This window comes from Macaca thibetana, chromosome 7 (assembly GCF_024542745.1).
Source record: "Macaca thibetana thibetana isolate TM-01 chromosome 7, ASM2454274v1, whole genome shotgun sequence".
NCBI classification, from domain to species: Eukaryota; Metazoa; Chordata; class Mammalia; order Primates; family Cercopithecidae; genus Macaca; species Macaca thibetana.
The window spans coordinates 97,539,676-97,560,819 of record NC_065584.1 but is presented as its reverse complement, the minus strand read 5'-3'; the positions used below and the strand labels follow the sequence as shown (position 1 = coordinate 97,560,819).

General features: G+C 47.3%; 1 protein-coding gene across 1 annotated transcript in view; it reads right to left on the bottom strand.

The window, feature by feature from the left end:
- Positions 1-21,144, bottom strand: part of RGMA (repulsive guidance molecule BMP co-receptor a) — a 46,043-nt gene that overhangs the window by 24,296 nt on the left and 603 nt on the right. Inside the window, exon 2 of the mRNA XM_050798045.1 lies at positions 5,244-5,359. Within this exon, the coding sequence (XP_050654002.1) occupies positions 5,244-5,359 (116 nt within the window). The remainder of the gene's footprint in view (positions 1-5,243; positions 5,360-21,144) is intronic.

Below are 21,144 nucleotides of genomic sequence, written 5' to 3'. Positions count from 1 at the left end.
GGGCTTGAGGATGTACTTGAAGCCTTGGAAATGAGCTTGGGAAAAGTGGGGGACCAGGAGTCAGAGGCCCTCCCTTCTGATGCTCCAAAGCAGGCCATGAGAGGCCATGAGCTCCTGGGCAGGAGTTTCAGAGTGATTCATTTGGCACCATGGCGAGGATCGGGGGAGGCAGGCAGGTCCTAAGCCTGTCCACTGTTGCAATGGCAGCAAGGTCCTAAGCCTGTCTACTGTTGCAATGGCAGCAAAGACAGAGGGAACAGGCAGGACCAGGAGGAGGAAGGACCCACAGCCCCAGGTGCTTAGACTACATGGAGAGGCCCACTTCACACCCAGGACTTCACAGATCTGGACAGGGGAGTCCCTAACAGACACAGGCTAGGCATGAGTCCAGGGGACAGGAGAGGATAAAACTAGGGTTTTATCTAACTGTCCTGGTGTGCCAGGGACTGAGGATAGTTCTCAGGACATACAACCTCCAGTTTTAAAACTAGGAAAGTCCTGGGCAAACTGGGATAAGTTTGCTACCTTTGAAGAAATACTACCTTCAATTTAAGGCTAGTTGCATTTTTGCCAAGCAGCAAACAGCATGGCCCCCCTAACGGCTACTCAACCAACACCTAAAGCTGGGGTTCTCTGCCCAGTTCTAGGCCTCGCACATTCCACCAAAGACAAAATCTCTAACAGGAACTACACTCCCCTCAACAAATAAACCGGTCCCCACCTTCAGCCTCTTATCTTCCAAGACCTCCTCTTCCCCATCTCATAGAGTGGCCTTATCTGTGCCCACAGATCACCTCTCCCCAGCTCCCATCCTCTGAGCGCTGGAGTGACTACTAGCAATTTCTCCAACTTTGCAAAGACCTTTCCCTTCTTCAGATCACAAGACCGGAGATCCTTTCCCTTTCTCCTCAATTCACCCTCAGGGCATAGTGACTGACCATCTGTAGAATTTTATGTGTGTGCTCTCCCTAGAAGCCAGTGCTCTGTTCTGCAGATGCCTTCACACACTGGTTGCGAGCTGGCTAATTCTTGCCACTGAACATCAACTCCAAATTCACCTTTTAAAGCCTAACCCCAAAGTGATGGTACCAGAAGTAGGAGGGATTTGGGAAGTGATTAGGTCATGAGGGTGGAGCTTGCAAGAATGGGATTAGTGCTCTTATAAAAGGGACCCCACAGAGTATCCTCACTCCTACCCTGTGAGGACAGAGTTATAAGGCACCATCTACAAGTCAGACATCCAATCTGCCAGCACCTATTATTCTTGGACTTTTCCGCCTTCAGAACTGTGAGCAATAAATGTCTGCCATGTACAAGCCACCCACTTATGGTATTTTGTTACAGCAGCCCAAACAAACTAAGACACTCTTGAGACACAAAGTCCTACTGGGAGAGCAACAGTGTGGTAAGCAGGCTGATCTGCTGATGCATTTTTGTTTGTTTGTCTTTGAGACAGAGTTTCATTCTGTCACCCAGGCTGGAGTGCAGTGGCGCAATCTCAGCTCACTGCAACCTCCACCTCCCGGGTTCAGGCGATTATCCTGCCTCAGCCTCCCGAGTAGCTGGGATTACAGGCTCGTGCCACCACACCCAGCTAATTTTTGTATTTTCAGTAGAGACGGGGTCTCGCTATGTTGGTCAGGCTGGTCTCTAACTCCTGACCTCAAGCAATCTACCCACCTTGGCCTATGAAAGTGCTGGGGTTACAGGTGTGAGCCACCGCGCCCAGCTGATGCATTTTTGAATAGCAGCTCTGATAGAAATAGTCTCATTTCTATAGCCACACAGATGTGCCTGGATACTGCAGAGGGCCTTGGTCTCCTGAAACCTTAGTTACCCACCGAGGACTAACATTTCTAAAACAGCTGCAGTTTAAAAGTATAAGGGGAAGAAAGAAGGAACAAAGAAAGGCTGGAGTGCAACAGTTCTTAGAACAGCAATCCTCAAACTTGAGCATGCATCAGAGTTCCCTGGAGGGCCTGCTCTAGAACACAGACTGCAGGGCCCCAGCTCCAGAGTAACTGCTTCTGTAGTTCTGTAGTGGGCCTAGAACTTGCATTTCTAACCAGTTCCCAAGTAAAGCAAATGCTGCTGGTCCAGGGACCACACTTTTGAGAACCACTGTGCTGAAGTACAGGACCCATACATAGTGAACAGGAAGCCTGGTGACATGTCTAAAACATACACCCGGATGGATTTATCTTGGAAATCTTTTCAAAAACGTCGCAATGGCTTCAAAGTTTAAAAAGCCATCTATTAACTGTGATTTGAGTAGGATGCCATTTGTGGAATGCTCTTTTAGGAATCCTTTCTGGCCTCCCTTCCTAGGTAGACGTGGGTCCTGTCTGCCTGTGCTGTCCCTAAAGAATCATGTAAACAGACACCCTTCCAGCCCGTTTGACAGTTCAGGGGCCCTTTCTCTTCACCAGGCTGTGGTCTGCCTGAGGGGCTTAGTTAGAGGGCTCCAAAGGTTGTCACTGAGTCAGGAACACAGTAAGTTGGCCATCCCCATCGAGTAAGTAAATGCAAACACTCGAAACACACAAACGCTCTCAGTGTAGCCGAGGTGAAGGCATCTTTCTTCACATAACTATGTTCAATTTAATTTGCACTCCTATAGGCTTACTCCTGGCAGCCATTCAAGCTGACTAGCACAGAACAAACCGAGGCTTTCACGCAGCTGCTCGGCCAGTTTCCACCTGTCTTCAACGGGAGAGGCCAAGGCACACAGGGGCCCCCAGTGTGTCTGGGTGCCTTGCACTTGCCGGGGCTTTCTTTATTTCTTGAACTCCCACCTTGCTCTCCAGACCTGCAAGTTTTCTAACTTTATTCCTAAGTGGCCCCTCTCCTGGTCAATGTGTCAAAGAATGAGACAGTCTCTCTTTGTTGTGGAAATTTTCCATTTCATCCCTTACTTATGAAACTGTCTTTTGACCCACGTTTCTAGAGCACACAAGTTTTGCAGCCCCCAGTTTATTTAGTTTTGGGATACTGGAAGCTCAGTTTTCAGTAAGGTGGGCAATTTTGACTAAACGCAGCTGTCAAGCCCTCAAATGAGAAGAAACATTAGCCAGCTGGCATGACAGGAGAGCAGCTATCAGTTCTATCGGCCAGGTTTTAGTTACCAGCCTTGACGCCAAAAAGAAATGGGTTTCTTGGAAACAAAAGTGATGGAATTTGGGCTGTGACTTATATAACCTACCAGTGTTCCTCAGCCTATGCCGGGATACTTTAAAATAAAAGTTTTTAGGATGGAGAAATAAATCGAGAAACAACAAAACCACCACCACTCAGGCCGTGCAGCCTGCTACCTCTGGGAACTTCTGCCAGGGCTTCCTTTCCTCCCTAGCCCCAAAAGTTAACAAGTGCTGCAGCTTTAAGAGCAGGAAGGTGTTGTTTTAAGGGCCTCTAAGCCCCCCTTCTCAATTTCAGCTTTGAGCTGAGATCACATCCCCCACGGCAGCCAAGGGACAAAAGCCATTTATCAACCCATCTGATAAAACTTCCAATGGGCTGGATCTTTATCTAGACCAAACCAAGAACACAAATTGCAAACTCCTGCTTTTCCAAAACGTTGACTTCTTTTTAAATACGGTGATTTTTATTTTTATTTTGAATTCTTGGGAGGAAACCAAATTGGCCTGTTCTGCCAGACTCTTAAGTAGGTGGAGAAACTGCCCTTTAAATACACTAGGGGTGGGGAGAGGGCACCCTGCTGTTCGATCCCCTGTGGAGGTTTTGATATTCCAAGCTGAGTACTTTTTGGGGATACCAAGATCCCTCCCCCCACATCTTGTCCTTGGCCAGGCCTCCCAATGGAACCCAGGTCTGGAGAGCAGGTTGCGGCTCTCTGGGACCTTCCTGGGGTGCGCAGTGGTAGAGTAAGCCGGACGCACAAGTCTGAGCTGGCGCTGGGGCCCAGAAGCAGGGCTGGGACTAGGGGGTAAACTGACCCCTCGCTCCCTACTGTTCACTGTCTGCGTGATCCGCCCACTGGGAGCCCCAACTCGCAGCCAGGCCGAGCCAGACCTGCCCAGTTTTGCCAGTTCCTTGAAACCCAGTTGGCTGAAAAGCAAATCAAAATAACCCAATCCGAGTCTAAACTCAAGTCCTTTCTTGCAAAGCTTCAGTGGTGCGCGGGGGCTGCGACTCCACGCCCGGCTGTGGCGCAAAACAAGCTGAAATTTTTTCAGAAAGACACCTCTGAACCCCGAAAACACAATGGAAACGGCTAGGAGATCCCGCCTTGCGCCGGGGAGGCCATTTGGCCCGTGACATTGTGTTTATTTGTATTTTTAGCAAGAAAAAAGAAATGGGTATAAAGGGCTTAACTGGCGTTTTCTGGCTGTGAGCAGCATATGGCAAAAATGAAATAAAGTTTTATGAAACATCATAAAGAAAACAGGCCGGGGATTTAAGTTGCGTGCCTCCCCCCTCCCCCCGAAAGGAAAAAAAAAGTAAAGAAACTGGAGCGTTTGGGAAGGAACAAATGCTTCTCTGTGGAGTTGGTCTCCCTTCCCCCAACAAAAACAAGAGGTCCGGGCTCCGAGGAATTTGAAAGCAGCGATCTGCCAAAAACATTGTGAAAAACTATGGGGGATTCATTGGAAACAGATGGGCTTTTTCAGCTTTAATTCTGAAATTCTCTCCCTTTCTGACACAATAAAAACAAACAGGGGGCGACGCAGAAAGTTATCAAACAGGAACACCAGCTCATTTGAGCCGGGTCCGTGGGTGTCCCCGCGTGGCCAAATGCGTGGAAACGGGACGAGGTCTCCGGGGAGGGGGCTGTCGGGAACTTGGCTGGGACCTCAGGGGCGCCCCTGGCTCCACCCCTGGGCACCCGGCAGGTTTGCAAACTGCTGGGCGAGGAGCTGAAGAGTGTCCCCAGCACCGAGGGCGTGCCTCCCCTTCTCCCTTTCTTCCCGACCCCCTAGGAGGCACGTTACCAGCACCCCTTTTCTCGGAAAAAGGGAAGGGAGTGAGGCACCCCCGGCCTCTGCGCCCTCCCCACCCGGTTCCTTCTCACTGCAACTCGGGCGGGGTGCCCCTCTCCGGGTTCCCCAAGGGCAGGCATCGCACCCACGACGGGGTGCAGGAGAAACAAAGACCCGTGGAAATGGGAGGCGGGGTCCGGAGGACGTCTAGAGAACCTGAGCCCAGACTCACTCGCGCAAATCTGGCCCCGCATTGGTGGGCGGCCCAGGGACCCGGCCCCGCGCGCCCGGCCGGCAGTGCCTTACCTGCGGGGAAGCTGCAGAGAAGGAAGGCGAGGGTCGGCCAGAATCCCAGGGCTGAACGTCCTGCCCCTCTCCCCATACCCATCCATCCAGCTCGGCCTGTTACCACTAGCCTCTCCCTGGAAGAAGAGTTCAGAAAAAAAGGAGAAGAAAATAAATCACGCTGCGGAGAAAGGGCAGCCAGCGAGCCGGGAGGCTCGGTTCACCTCGGCCGCGGGCGCCCGGCGCGCTCCCCTTCCCGCGCCCGCCCCCCGCGCGCCCCTCCCTAGCCATCCATCACTCGGTTCCCCGCCAATGTCGACGCGGCCCCGCGCCCCAGCCGCCTGCGCCCCGCCCCCTCGCGCTCGGGTTTCAGAGAGGCCGGCGAGGTAGCGGGAGGCTGCCGGGTGGGGACTCAGGCTGCCCGGCTGCGGCGCAAGCCCTGAGGACCTCGGAAAACCACGGCCCTAGATCAGAGGCAGCGCCACGCTCTCCGACCCTCGCGCCATCTCCAGCCCGCGGCTGTCCTTGCAAAACACGCCCTGCACTCTTGGGAGGCCCAAGCCCCACAGGGCATAAGGGAGGCAGGGCGCCTCCTTATTCCCCTCCACAAATATCCAATCCAAGTAGAAAACCGTGCTTGGAGAGAAATCTCAGCCCTACTTTCCAACCAGACTGCCGACCCCAAGCTGCCACCGACGCCCCCTGGCTCATCTGTCGCACTCAGACGCGACACCGGTGTAGGAGGCTGAAAAATCCACTTCCGAGTTGTCTAGGTCTGGGCAGGTTGGCTCTCTGCATCTCAGCTACTAACGCACCTCGAGGTTCCCGCCCGTCGTGGCCCCGGGCCACCCATCCTGACTGGGCTTGGGCTGCCTCCAGCACCCCCTTCAAGCACCTCGCTGCTTCCTGAGGACTTGCCCCGGCTGCGCCCCCGAGCTGAGGGCCTGCGGGCCTAACCTTGCCACCCTGACACAGCTGCTACTCCAGAGATGTGGCCATGTCCGTCCCCGTCGCGCGCAGGGCCGGACGGTTTGGCGCTCTCTGTGAGGCCCGCAAGGCTGCACTTGGGAGGGCTTCAGGATGGTGACCTTTCCTAACTCTGTCGCTTATTTTTCTGGGAAAAAAACATCTCCTTCCCAAGGTTCCCTGGGCCCTGCAGTTCTGCTGCCGTTGTGATATTTAAGGGACTGGTAACTTCCCCTGAGAGACATCTTTTGGATGAAACACAAATAGTCCTGAGCAAGCGTTTTTATTCAAACCAATTCCTCCCACCACCCTCCTCACCTCACTCCTAAGCCTGCCCATCTGGTTCTTCGGGGAAAAAACACCTCTGGGTTTTTATCCAATTTAGATGTTTCTCTTAAGCACTATCACAGTCCTCACTTGCTGCAAAGGCCACACAGGCTGCAAGGCTGCAGGGCTGCAGCTGCATTTGGGGTTCTGGCTGCCAGGTCGGGGGTGTGGAGAGGAGCAAGCTTTGAAGGAAGGGCAGAAGGCCCTATGTCTGTGAAGACACAACCCCAGCAGCAAGACTTATGAATCTGGCTTCCACAAAACAGGTACACAAGGGGACCATGCCTCAGCCAGCTGTGCAACAGGGCAACACGAAGCTGCTTTTTCCCAAGGTGGAAACGCCAGACACTACTCTTCTTTACAGTGGGGGTACCACTGTGTTTCCCTAAAATATTTAGGTCTAAGATCGACAGGCTCTAATTGTTTTTTCCCCCAAACCAGGGTTCATTTTAGGCATGACTCTGCAAAATGCTACGGTTTTCCCAGTGAAAGCCCACCATCGAAAATGGTCTTCCCTTCAAGCTTGGCCAGTCCTGGGGCCCCACCCAACAAGTTATTCTGCAGCATCATGGAACGGCAGCCCATTCCAGCGGCCACCAGGGCATGCTAAGCAGACACTGTGCCAGGCTGCACAGAGGCGACCATGTGGCCTTTTCACCTCTGAGGTCCACTAATTAACACCATTTGCTAGAGTCTGCCTTTCACCAGCTAGTTCTAGAGTCTCTCACTAATGAGAAGGGATCACTGGCATTCCAAGTCCCCTGGATAGTAATTAACCACCGTCACTGCTGCAGCATGTCCAGGTCAGAGACCAGGGCTCAGGATCCAGGGGAGGCCATGCAGCCCACAGAAGCCCAGAGATCATGCCCTTCTGGGGCTGCCCTTGCCCAAGAGTGGACTTTTCACAGCAGGCCTTTTTTTTTTTTTCCCCAATGAGAACAGAAAAAAGAAATCTTCAACTATGTTACAAAAGCAGAAAAAAAAAGGAGTTTCTCCCACATCAGGAAATGTCATCCAATATTCTTAAAGCAAGGATAACTAAATAAAATACTTGTGCAGCATATTCTGCAATTCCATTATATACAGTTTTTTTTTTCAAAGCTTTTTTTTTTTTTTAGTATCGTTAATATAAAGCAGTTGCACAAAAAAGCAAAGGTGTTTTGACAAACAGGTGTATCCATTTATTCCTTTTTAGGAACAATATCTAAAAAAAGAACCGCTCTCTGCCCTCCCCTCAAAAAGACAAGATTCATCCAGACACATCAGGATATATGTACAACATAATAAACCCCATCCTAAAGAAGCAACTGAGATAACCCCCAGGGGATACAGAATCAGAACTGTAAAAATCATAGTGAAGTTTGCTTGCTGTAAAGCCTGAGAATTTTTTTTTTTTTTTCAGTTGGTTCTTCTCGCAGCAAGACTTTAAACCTCTACATTTCAGTTTCTTCATCTGTAAGGATCAGGCTGATAATATTGTCACTCCAAGAATACCACTGAATAGAACTTGGAAGAAGCCCCAGGTCATGGGAGTTCCAGTCCCCTGGAACCCTGCTAGGGGACGGGGATTGGCTGCCATTTTAGGAGGAGACCCCAGTCTTACGGCATGAGCAAGTAATTTGGGAAAGGGATGCAAAGGGCTTTTTTTTTTTTTTCCTCCCCTCTCTTGAGGAGAAATGTCTGAGGCTGAATTTGGACATCTTCAAAGTGGGGACTTGGCCATCACACAGTTTAGACTATCATGAGAAATCTAGCCCCAACTAGAGCAGTACGGGGTTGTGCTGACCTTGAGGAATCTATCTATACTGGCTAAACCAATCAACTTTTAAACAACTCCCCAACTCTCTGCAGGAATAAAAAATTCCTAAGACATTAGATTTGAGAACTCAGCACTCTGTTTGCCATAGAAACTCATTTAACTCAAAAGTGTAGTTGACTTCAAACACACAGCCCCACAGAGTCTAACCAAGTATGTGGTGTCCCCTAGGCTATAGCTTAGACCTGGGGATAGAGACACTCTCACGCATGGCTCTTGCTCGCTTTCTTCAGCCCTGACTGTGGAGGCCCCAATCCTGAGCATCCCCCTCCACCTTCTCTCCCTCTCCACGTGGGGGGTAGCTATTTGATGCGCGGGAAGGGGTCAAGGGGCTTCTGAAAGGAAGGGTTCTGCATCCGGCTGAAGCCCTCTCAGGGGCAGTGACAGTCAGGGGCTCCACCTTTGCCTGCTTCTGGGTATGAACAGAGCGTTCTCAAATCTAGGGCCTGAGTCATCAGTCAACAAATACATATTCAGGACCTGAGGCAGGCTAGACCTTGGGGGATAAATAAGACAGTCCCTATTTTTGAATTGCTGGTAGAAACAGATAATAGAGAAAAATGAGTGCTAAAGGAGAGGTGAGGAGTGAATGACCTTTACCAAAAAAGGTGGTGTCTTTCAAAATAATGGCTAACATTTTGACGTATTTTTACATTGTGTCAGGTACCAGCTAAGTACTTTACATTTCTAGAAACTTTCAGCTAAGGAAGGTTCTATTATCATCCTCATTTTGCAGATGAAGAAACTGAGGCTGGGAATGCTTAAGCATTCACCCAATAAATGGCTAATAAATGCCAAGCCAAGCATGCTGAACTCCATGCTTGGCGTGCTGTGTGTGCCATTCATTCCAATGGTGGTGAGCAAGTCCACAGCGGGCTTAAAGTCAAGGCGAGACAGATTACTTAACAATCACTTTCAATAAAGCATAATACAGACTCTGACAGGGGAGACACAGAACACAGGTGCCAGGGGCCTCCAGCCCAGTTTGGGGTGCAGAGAGGGGAAAGAAGCTTTCCCAGTGTAGGAGTGTGCCGGGGGAGTTAATGGGCAAGGGAGGGGATGGCAGGGAGAAAACTCCAGGCAGAAGGAACACCCAGCATGCCAGAACAAGGTGTGTTTTGCCTGAGGATCTGCAAAGGCTGAAGTGCAGCTGTAGAAGGAAGAGGTGAAGCTGGAGAAACAGAGCAAAGAGCTTGGGGGAGCCTGTGAAGCACCCGGGAGCCCAACCAAAAGCCTCAAGAGGGGGAGGGATTTATTCTTTTGGGAGACCACTGTGGGAGATGTAAAAAGATTAGAGTTGTCCAGGCCCTACTCCAAAGCAGCAAAATCTGAATCTCTGGGGGGTAGAGCCTGGGCATCAGCATTTTTAAGGAGCTCCCCTAGGTGACTCATGTCTAGGGGAATAGCTGGGTTTGTAAGTTCTATCAGTCTTGGGCCCGTGCCCTCCTTGCTGCTGGCAGGTGCATAAAAGACCCAGGTCAGTCAGTTTCTGCCCCTTGGGATTAAAGTCAAGGCAAGACATATAACCTAACAGTTACTTTCAATAAAACAGTGATTGCAAGTGACTCGAGCTGGACCAATCAGAACCTTTCTTGAGATTGTTGCTACAGAAGAAGCTTCAGTTCTTATCCGACTCCAACAGCAATCTTGTGGGAGGGTGAGTGTTTATGAGTGTTAGTAGTTGAGGCGGCATTTGAGGACCTGACATACTGTGTGTGTGTGTGTGTGTGTGTGCGCGCGCGCGCTGCCCTGTCGCCCAGGAGGCTGGAGCGCAATGGTACCATCTCGGCTCACTGCAACCCGGCTCACTGCAACCTCCGCCTCCTGGGTTCAAGCAATTCTTGTGTCTCAGCCTCCCGAGCAGCTGGGATTACAGGCATGTGCTACCACACCCAGCCAAATTTTGTCTCTTTTAGAGACAGGGTTTCACCATGTTAGCCAGGCTGGCCTCAAACTCGTGGGCTCAAGTAATCTGCCTGTCTCTGCCTCACAAAGTGCTGGGATTCTAGATAGGAGCCGCTGCGCCCAGCTGACATTTTGTTTTTACTTAAGTTGTATTTTATCAGGTGAGCTTTTTGGGGAGTGATGAAGATTTTATTTAGGCTAACCCTCCCCAAGCCACTCTTCAGCACGTGACTCCCTTGCAGCTCTTTCCTGAGCTCTTGTGAACTACTCTAGTACCTCTTCCAGCTACGGAAGCTGAGAAAAATTCCTTATTTTGCTGAAACTAGTTTGATCTAGATTTCTCTCACTAACAGATCCCTGTCTAATATGGAGGAAATGACCCAACACTGGTCCCAGGTATTGTTGCCAACCTCTCAAGCATAGGGATACGTTACTAACGGCTCTTAATCCACCATTCACTTACTGACCAAAAATTTGACATTTCTTGAGTAACCAACCGACCATTCCCCCATGTCCTAAAAAATGTTTGTCCAGGCCATGTCTTGAGGAACTGAGTTGCTTCAATTTACAGCTCAGAGTATGGGAACAGATCCTTATTTTTAATTTATCCCTCAAATTCCTCTTTCAAATTTTAACGGCCACCCTGGGGTCTGGTCATCTCAGATTTGATGAATCAGTACTTGTTCTCTCTCTCCATAACCTTCAAGGTTTTATAGACTTTGATCATATCACCTTTCTGGCTTCATCTTTCCACACTAAAACTCTTAAGGTACAAAGCAGCCCGGCCTCTTACGAAGAACTTCAGGTGATGACATTGCTCACCTTCTGCAGTTCTGAGATATTTTTCTCAAGGGGAAGAGAACACAAACTGCCAGGTTTGGGTAGAGCCCAGGTAGAATACTATTTTTCGCTTGTTTTCCAATATCATTTCTGATAGTATTTTAGCATTTTCTGAACACTTGGTCCTGAGTGGCCTGTAGCAAACAAACATTTTGCAAAGACCCCAAGGATCCTCTTCTGTGGCTATAAACAGACTGGACAAAGTCCATTTTCTTGTAATTTGGATTATGTTCTCATAAATGCATTAACAGACTTGCGCCTGCAAAAGCTTAATATGCATGTTCTTGCTAACTCCTAAGCTCATCCTGCAGTTAATCACCATTTGTTTGCCATCTCTGCATAGCCTTCATTTCATCCCAAAGCCTGGAACCATCTGAGCTTTGTCTCCTTCAGATAATCCATGTAAATTTAAACTAAGTCTGGTGTACCCGCGATCCTGGGGGATCCTCACTGTTAATAATTCTTCATCCAGAAAAGTACCTGTTTATCCTATTTTTTATTTCTTGTCTCTAAGGATAATTTTGATCCATGGCAATTTCCCCGCACATGCTGGAGAGACTTACTATTGTAAATGACCTTTGGGGTGGAACTTTGTCAGAAGGAATTTTTAAAGTCTAAACAGAATTCATCCTGGGTTTCTCCCTTGTCTCCAGGCCTGTTTCTGACTCCTTAAAGAATGTTAATAGATTGGTTGGGTTTCATGTTCTTTTTAGAAAACATATTGTGCTTCGTTCAGCTAGCTGAGACTTTATAAAGTGTGCTTCACAATAATACTTTTTAGTATATATTCTGCAAAAGTGGCTATTTAAAATGACCCTTCTGACCGGGTGCGGTGGCTCACACCTGTAATTCCAGCATTTTGGGAGGCCGAGGCAGGCGGATAACCTGATGTCAGGAGTTTGAGACCAGCCTGGCCAATGTGGTGAAACCCCCTTTTTACTAAAAATACAATAATTAGCCAGGCATGGTGGTGGGCACCTGTAACCCCAGCTACTTCAGAAGCTGAGGCAGGAGAATCACTTGAACCCAGGAGGCGGAGGTTGCAGTGAGCAGAGATCCTGCAACTGTACTCCAGCCTGGGCAACAGAGTGAGACTGTTGCAAAAATAAATAAAAAATAAAAAAGAAAGAAAGAAAGAAAGACCCTTCTCAGGTAGGGTGGACTCCCCTTGTGGGCAGGAGGCACAGTGTGCATGCCTGTGGATACAGGTGTCACATGGAAGGACCGCTGCGCATTTTGGCTACAAGGATGTTGCTGCCATCTTCATTATCTGAGGCTTCCTTTCTCTCTGTACAAAGAATATCACCTGAGCTTTGATGCTGCTTCCCTCACCATGAGGGACTTTATTCTTGGTAATTAAGACATAATTACCAAGAAGAACAAAACTACCAAAAAATTTAAAAATTTTACCAAAATTAAAATTTTTCATTTAAAAATTAAACTAAAATTTTTAATTAAAAAATTACCAAATATTACCAAGTACTGAATTTTATTCCAATATTTTAATGGGTTTTTAATTTTTTTTTTTGAGACAAAGTCTTGCTCTGTTGCCCAGGCTGGAGTAGCGTGGCACGATCATGACTCACTGCTGCCTCAACCTCCTGGGTTCAAGCGATCCTTCCTCCTCAGCCTCCTGAGTGGCTGGGACCACAGGTGCACATGCCACCATGCCTGGGTCATTCTTTGGTATTTTTTGTGGAGATGGGGTTTTTGGCACATTCACCCAAACTTACACTGCAGAAGGTAAGTAACCTGCTTGAGGTCACCCAGCAGGCTTGGTGACAGAGTGAGGTTTGGGCAGGTCTCGGTGACTCCCAGCTGCCAGGTCACCTCTGATGAGATCACAGCTGCTCCTCAGGCATGGGGCTTTTCATTTTCTCTCTGCCTCTACTAACCCTACTCCATCCTCTTGCTCTGAACAGAAGCAAGGACTCTCTCTGTGCTCCTTTTGACCTCTGCTGCCCCAGGCTCAGTTCAGGCTGGGCTGGGCTGGAGCCTTCCTGCTGGTCGGCCAGCAGTTTCCACGGCCGCCTTTCTGTGGTATTTGGATGTGACCCGCTTTCCTTCTTTCATACCTGTCCTTCTTGACTTCCCGTATTCTCAGTAACCTCCTGGAGCAGTCATGTTTCTTTTCTCCCTACTTCTCCCATTTCTTCTTACTGGGACTATAAACTGGGGTATAACTACACTTTCTTAATGAAAGTCTCCCCCTGACCACCGCTTTCTTCTTAAAACTCTTGTCTGAGACTTCCTATCACACCTACTATCTGGTCTCCAAGTCTGCACATTCTTCTGCCTGCAAAACCCAGTACAAAAGCAACAGTATTTATGAACTGCTTAATTGTCAGTGTTGAGATGGAAAGCTTCAAGACACTGCCAGTGAATATGGGGAAAGACAGAGACCTGGGATTTGGAGTGGTCTTAACTCCAACTGTGTGGCAGCATGCCCTGTCCTATCTTCGGCCCCTCAGCTTCTCAATCTGCAGAATCACAGCCTGGCTGCCCCAGAAGATCTCCAAGCTCCAGAGTCCTGTGTCCAGGGATCCAGTGAATTGATACTGGCTCTGTAACTAACTAGCCTTGCCCACACCTGATTGTGAGGAGCCATTCTGAGGCCTCATCTGTAACACTTCTAAAGTCCCCAAGTGAAAATGTGGCCAAGCACGTAGGAAATGTCATTTGAAGAGTGACATTTGTATGTTTTTTTTTTTTTTTTTTTGAGACGGAGTCTCGCTCTGTCGCCCAGGCTGGAGTGCAGTGGCGCAATCTCGGCTCACTGCAAGCTCCGCCTCCCGGGTTCACGCCATTCTCCTGCCTCAGCCTCCCGAGTAGCTGGGACTACAGGCGCCCGCCCCTGCGCCCGGCTAATTTTTTCTATTTTTAGTAGAGACGGGGTTTCACCATGGTCTCGATCTCCTGACCTCGGCCTCCCAAAGTGCTGGGATTACAGGCGTGAGCCACCACGCCCGGCCGACATTTGTATGTTTTAATGTCAGCATGAAATTCAGCAATAATCCCCAACAATACTATGGTATACCTGAAACCATACCTTAGAAACATTTAGCAACCGCCTGAGGTTTGAAAGCAGCTTTTGGGTATGCATACACAAGACATACCAGGTTCCCATAAAAGAGAACAGACCACACAGTGCTTATGTCTCCCCATTCCGGTAAGTTCTAGGGAGAAGAACTGGCTTGGAACCATTTATCCACCAAATGGCAACTGTCTGAACCGGCAGTGAGTCTGCGTCTCTCTCTCAACCAACAGAAGGCTGGAGTATTTGGATTAATGAATAATTTAGTGCCAAGCACAAATACCATAGACATTTAGCAATCGGAACAGATAACCAAGTTGTTCATCAAATTCAACACTGTTTAGAATGGCTAAGCAAAGCTGAAATAGAGACAATCCCCAGCTGATGGGAGGTGGGGAAAAGTGCCAATCCAGAAAGAAGAACAAATGTGTCACCTTATGTGACATTCTCTTCCACCATTGTTTTTCTTTCTTAAATCTGTCAGAGGCTAAGGGAATTTCTTCACTTTACATTACAGAGGTAATACAGTATGCTGGGCCAAGAACATGCAGTCTGAACACAGACTTTCTAGATCTCAGTTATTTCATCTGTAAGATAGGGATATATTTGCAGATCAATCAAAAGATTGTTGTGAGGATTAAATGAGTTAATACAGTAATAACCCACTTAGAACAGATGCCTGGCATAGAGTAAGTGTTGATAAGTAGTTGCCAATATTCTTTTTATATCATGGATAGGCACTATTGTTTGGATTAAAATAGTACCTACTATGTGCCAGATTCTGCTAGAGCCTTTGTATGTATAGGATCTTGGGGGAGCTCTGCAGAATTCTGCAAGGACTCATGGATAACCTTGACTTCTAGGTGGGTTTTAAGTTCATTTCAGTTATACTCGAGGCCTAATGAGCACCTACTAGAAAAAGCTCCCCCATATAATCACAGTGTTGTCCTCTTAACTATGCAATGGGCACAGCCGTTTCCATTTCACAAATGAGACAAACTCATTTGTAAGTCTTGTCTAAGGACCATAAATACAAGTAGCCGTGCAGAGGCTTAAACCCAGGTTTTGAGATGCCAAGTGCAGTGTTTTTCCCACCAAACTACAGCTGCTTCTCATCTTCACTCATGGTTTATTTATTTCTGTCAGTCCAATAATATGCCCCACATGTAGAATGACGGATCATGCATTAGAAATGGGAATATGTTTAGAGATATACTGTTTTCCAGACATTAACAAAAATATAAAAACGTTTTAAGAAGAGAAAAATTTCCATGAACAATCTCCCCCATCCATCCTAGAGACTTCAGAAATTGAAATAATTAGATTATGGAATTTTTTTGTCTTTCTTTTGGATGGTGACATTTTTTAGATCACGTATGCCTAGACTTAGCCTTTGAATGCGAGTTAAATAGATTTACTTAAACAACAGGAAGATATTTGGGTAAACCTACCTACAGTATCAATTTATTGGAGTTCTTTCAGTCCACAAGCCACTCACAGAACATCTAAAGTTTTAAGCCAGATGGGCTTCTGCCTTTAGAGATTGGTCACTGACCCAGAAAGGGAGGGCCGGCGCACCATCTTGGCTTAGGTTTGCCTTGCTCTTGCTGACTCCTGGCTGAGGCTCACAGGGCCAGTATGTTCTCCACCAGGCCTGAAGTCAGTAGACCCTGCTAACAGCATCCATTTACTCATGAAGAAATGAGTAAAGAACCTGGAGCTTCATTTCTCATGAAGAAATGAGAAAAGAACCTGGAGCTTAGGGATCTACTTGCTCAAAATGCTCCTTATCAGAGAGAAATAATACCAACTTAAAACCCTCATAGCATGGAAGAAGGTGGTGGCAGTTAGCTTTTTTTGTCATATGATCTTGGAATACCCAAAGACACAAAACCAAATCCAAGTGTTTCAGGAAAGCAAGAGAAGCTTTTTTTTTTTTTTTTTTTTTTTTTTTTTTTTTTTTAAGACAAGGTCTCATTCTATCATCCAGGCTGGAGTGCAATGGCATGGTCATTGCTCGCTGCAACCTCCACCTCCAAGGTTCAAGCGATCCTCCCACCTCAGCCCCTCAAGTAGCTGGGACCACAGGTGCACGCCACCACATCTGGCTAATGTTTGTATTTTTAGTAGAGACCAGGTTTTACCATGTTGGCCAGGCTGGTCTCGAACTCCTGAGCTCAAACAGTCAGCCATCCTCGGCCTCCCAAAGTGCTGGAATGATAAATGTGAGCCACCACGCCCAGCCAAGAGAAGCATTTTGAAATCAGTGTTCTGAAATCTGAATGTCAGACTATTTTAGTTGCACTGACTGATATGTGACAAAATAAATATAAAACAAAATAAACTCACAGGAGCCTCACGTTCAGAGTCAAAAATGACCTGTCCAAATTCAGCAGTGAGGAGTTATTAGCAGGGTTGGACCTGTGAGGGAATGCCATCATGAACTTCATAATGTCTACAGGTGAGCCCAGCCTCTAAGCTTTGCTTCTCCTTTTTGCTTTGCTTCTCTTTTTGCTTTGCTTCCCTTGTATCAATAAATGGGAGCTCACATGGGAAAATGCAATTGCACAAAAAAATCTATTTATTATTTATGCTTTACCTCTTTCCATAAAGGATATTAAACCAAAATGTAAATGAAAGCACATTAGACACCAAAACTTCCAAACAAATGTTAATTATTATTTTCAAGGTACCAATTATTTTGAGGAAACCCTGTAACTTTTTATGATTCTAAGAATGAAACGGGCATTTCTGTGTGCTCTGACAACCAGAAAAAACCCTGTGTGGAAGAAGAGAGAGTCCAGTGGTTATGTTCTTGCGAGGGCAATCTGTTCTTCAGGCTGCCACTGTCAGTGCTGAAAATGCACACTGGCAGCACATTTCTAAGTGACTGAGAGGGCCCCAGCATTTGTCCAGGAGATGTTTTTGAGCAAGCCTCTTTTAGACGAGCATTTGAACAGGTAGAATGGTATTCCTGCAAGGCAAAATTCATCAGCAAGGTCTTCTATTCTTATAAGCTTATAAGTGGGTCAGACTTCGATAGAGAGAACCAAACATTGTGAAAGCACCTCAAACAATCAGATCTCAAGGTTTTTTTTTTTTTCCTTTGGAGATGGAGTCTGGCTGTGTTGCCCAGGCTGGAGTGCAGTAGCACGATCTCGGTTCAGTGCAACCTCCGCCTCCTGGGTTCAAGTGATTCTCCTCTCTCAGCCACCGGAGTAGCTGGGACTACAGTCATGTGCCACCACACCCGGCCAATTTTTACACTTTTAGTAGAGATGGGGATTCACCATGTTGGCCAGGCTGGTCTTGAACTCCTGACCTCAAGTGATCTGCCCGCCTTGGCCTCCCAAAGTGCTGGGATTACAGGAGTGAGCCACCATGCCTGGCTATCTCAGGGATTTTGAATAGACAATCTGGAGAGGAGAGACACATGGTGCAGATGAGTTGAGAAAGGTATGTAAGTCTAATAGTGGAGTGAATCCTAAAGAAGAGTATGCACTGTGGCTGACAATACTAGTCATGTGAGGGATGTGTAGGGGCCTTCAGGGGTAGGTATATGTATGTTGCATGCTTCCACCTAATCTTGTTTAAAGACATCAAGGGGAAAATCCTTCAACATACCTAGAGAGGATAAAAATGGGTTGCATCCATCTTCAAAAATAAAATAGTTACCAAAATTCTTACTGAGATATTAGGCAGAATATCTCTGTTTACAAGGACAGAAGAATGGAACACTACCAGGAAACAGAGCAAACTCTTCCTGTCAGTCAGGGCAAGCTGCTACAAAGACCTTGATCTTAGAGTCCATGAAGATGAAAAAATGAAATATAAGGAGAAGCCACAACAGATGGTAACTACTAAAACGTCCTGCCAAGACAGAAGTCAATGAATTTTGAGGCATTTTTACTCACACCCGCTGATCTCTGTTTTGGCCCACAGAGGACACAGTACCTATGGGAATTGGCCTCCTTTGACCAGATAGTTGACAGAGTCTTTAAACTTTCTGCCTAATTTTCAGGCTCTGGCAAATCGAGTATTTTGCTTTCTGAAAGTTTTTCATCTTGTAGCACTGCTTTAAACAAGCAATTGAAAAATGAAAAAAGTAAATCCAACCAGCAATTCTGTAGTCACTCTCTGCATAAACTGTTTGCTATACTTCCATTATTTACTGTAGTAATCTGGACATAATCATTTCATAAGTTGGGTAGGTACATAGTACATTTTTATGTTAGTCAGTTACCAGTGACTTAAAAATTTTTATATGAGGTTACAAAAGTCATTTGCATTTATTTTGTCAATTTCTGCCCCAATTTGAAAATTCCTTCTTCTTCCTGCCCTAAGAATTGTAAAGTTTCACACCTCACTAAGGCATTCTTGCCTCCTGACCCCTGGGTTCTAACATGATATAGCACTTCTACTCACAGGACAGACCTGGCTAAGAAACTGGGTATCCTTTCAATACAGTTCATTTGTTCATCTGTCACCAAGGAAACTGACTTCTGCCTGGCCTTGTATGCATACTTGAGTAAGGCAATCCTTAATTTTTTCCACTGCCCTATTCATTGCTCCTTTATAGCTCTGTTGCTAAGAGAAGAGAGGCTGAAACTGAGCAGTCATTTGCTCAAAATAAGAAAAAGAGGAGCCTGTCTTTTGGATAGGCTGGATACCAAACAGGCGGGGAAACCTGGAGCTTCCCTTCTTCAGGTTAAATTTATGTTCAGTTAAATTTGTTGAATGGCTAAATAATAGAAGCAAAGTCATTCCCTAAAAGAGCCACAGGAACACCACAGACACTTAAAAGTTAAGTAAACTTACCTTTGGGATATTATAAGTCAAGTTCTAGAATAATTACCTGTAAGGAGTAGTGTCATTTCATTTCACAGAACTAACAGATTCCAATTAGCCTGCACTGCTTTCTGATAATCCTTGTATGTTTTTGCTCAATTGCACTCGGATACGTCCTGCCTCTTTCCCTGGATGGCAGGCTTCTTGATGGATTGGTGACCATGCCTTCTTTCATGTCTATACTGCATGCTTCAAGGCAGGAACAAATTTTGCAACCATACTTGGTAAAAACAAGCGCTAGAACTTAAGTCATTTGGTAGCAAGGTTGCAGGGGGAAAAAAGCACTTTAGAAACACAGAACCCTGGCCATATCCCTTCTGCTTTCTGACCATCAGTTTCTTCTGAGAAACTGAAAATACCAGCACCCGTTCCTGCCTGCTTCCTGGGAGCAGCAAGCATCCCTGGGAGAATGGCTGAAAAACTCCCTGTCCCAATGTCAGGGATGCTCAGTCCCTATTTATTTCATTTTGCAACTGCTCATCTAAGAATTCTTGTGTTTGGCTTCTCACAGGGCTGCCGAAGAGCAAGGGACTGTATTAAACAGGAGATTCTTGTGCCTTCATTCTCTATTATTACATACACTGGGAAGCAGCAAGTCATACCTTGGGAGAGGTTTGTAAAAAGAGAAAGCAGACAGAGATTTCTTAGCAAAAGTCAAAGGTGCTCTCCTTGAATGAGATGCCAAGCTCTTCTAAGACCCTGTTTGTTCACAAGTCTCATGATGAAATAAATACCTGCCAACGAAGACACAGTTTGAGACAGCATGAGGGGGCAGACCAGCCACCCACCATTTCTTATGTCTATTGGAGAGTGTAAGCACCTGTTTGACACCTGGGAGGGAAATAATGGAAGCAGGATGTTTGAAAAAAGGAGGCTAAGACCTCTTTCACTACTACCACAGCCCAGAGAGTCTCAAGGGGGTACTACAGTAGACCGCTACACTGCTCTACAAGGGGCCAGGGTGCCCTTCAGAACAGGGTGAACTCAGCTCACTGATAATATATTATCTGGCCTGGAAGGTGGCAGCAAAAACCAGCCACAGAGAACGTGCAGCCCGCCCTGGATGTGTGGGTGCCCCACCCAGACAGAGCCTTTGTCTGCAGGACTTGCCATCCAGCCACGTCTGCCCCAGTTGTTAACTGGAGATCATGTCCCTGTAAAGGGGGCTTGCTTGTCACTTGCTGTGGTAACAGCAAGAAACCCCTTCTTTGTATGTGCAAAAAAAAAAAAAAAAGCCAGTTTGGGTTCACTATTCTGTTCCTGTACAGACGGGCAGGAGGCCCTCTCCCAGTTCTCCTCCTGCTGCCCTTCGGAGCACAGTTACTCTCCTTCCCAGGGGTCATGGCTCAAAATCCACCCAAGAAATCACCTGTTTGTGATGCACAGGAGAAGAGAGGGTTGTGAATTGATTTTCAAGATCTCTGCACCAGATGCCTGAGGAAGGGGCATCTTCTTGCAGCAGTTAACATTTTATGTTATGTTTTTGCTGGAAGAGTCTAAAACCAGGTGGAGAAGGTGATGGAGCTCCCTTAGGTGACAGCATGCCACTCAACACGACCCGTAATTTCGTCCTCTGAGCTCAATGTGCTGAGCATGGGACGTCGGGGTTTCCCCCCTGGTACCGCTGATACTCGAGAGAGCTACTGTAGCCTCTAGCCTGGAGGCGAGGGCTGGTTCCCACCTCTCCACCTTGCGCAGGAGACTCCTTTGAGAACACACAACTTCGCAGCCTAAGAGGAATGCACAGCTCACCACTTCCGCTAGATGGCGCTACTTCCCCTACTCCGCCCGCAAGACACCGAATTTATAAAATAAATACAACCCAACACCTCCCAAAACCACACCACATAATAGCAGCTCACAGGCTCCCATTAAAATCTCAATCTGGGAGAAATGATTCCAACTCTGAGCAAGTCTAATACAATTACATTAATAAGATACAATTCCCAATTGCACACGAGCGTCCCCCACACCGGCCCTCCCATTAAATACACCTGTCTCCTTGCCCGGGCTTCTACCCCTGGGTTAAGCTGCGGCGCGAGCCGGCGCTGAATCGTCGCCGTGCCCACCCATCCACTTAGGAACGCCGGGGCGGCTTGGCAACGGGCATCCTCGGCCCTCAACCCAAGGTCCACACTTTCCCGTACGCCGACGCGCCCAGGCAAAGGGTCGCCGGGACGCGAGCC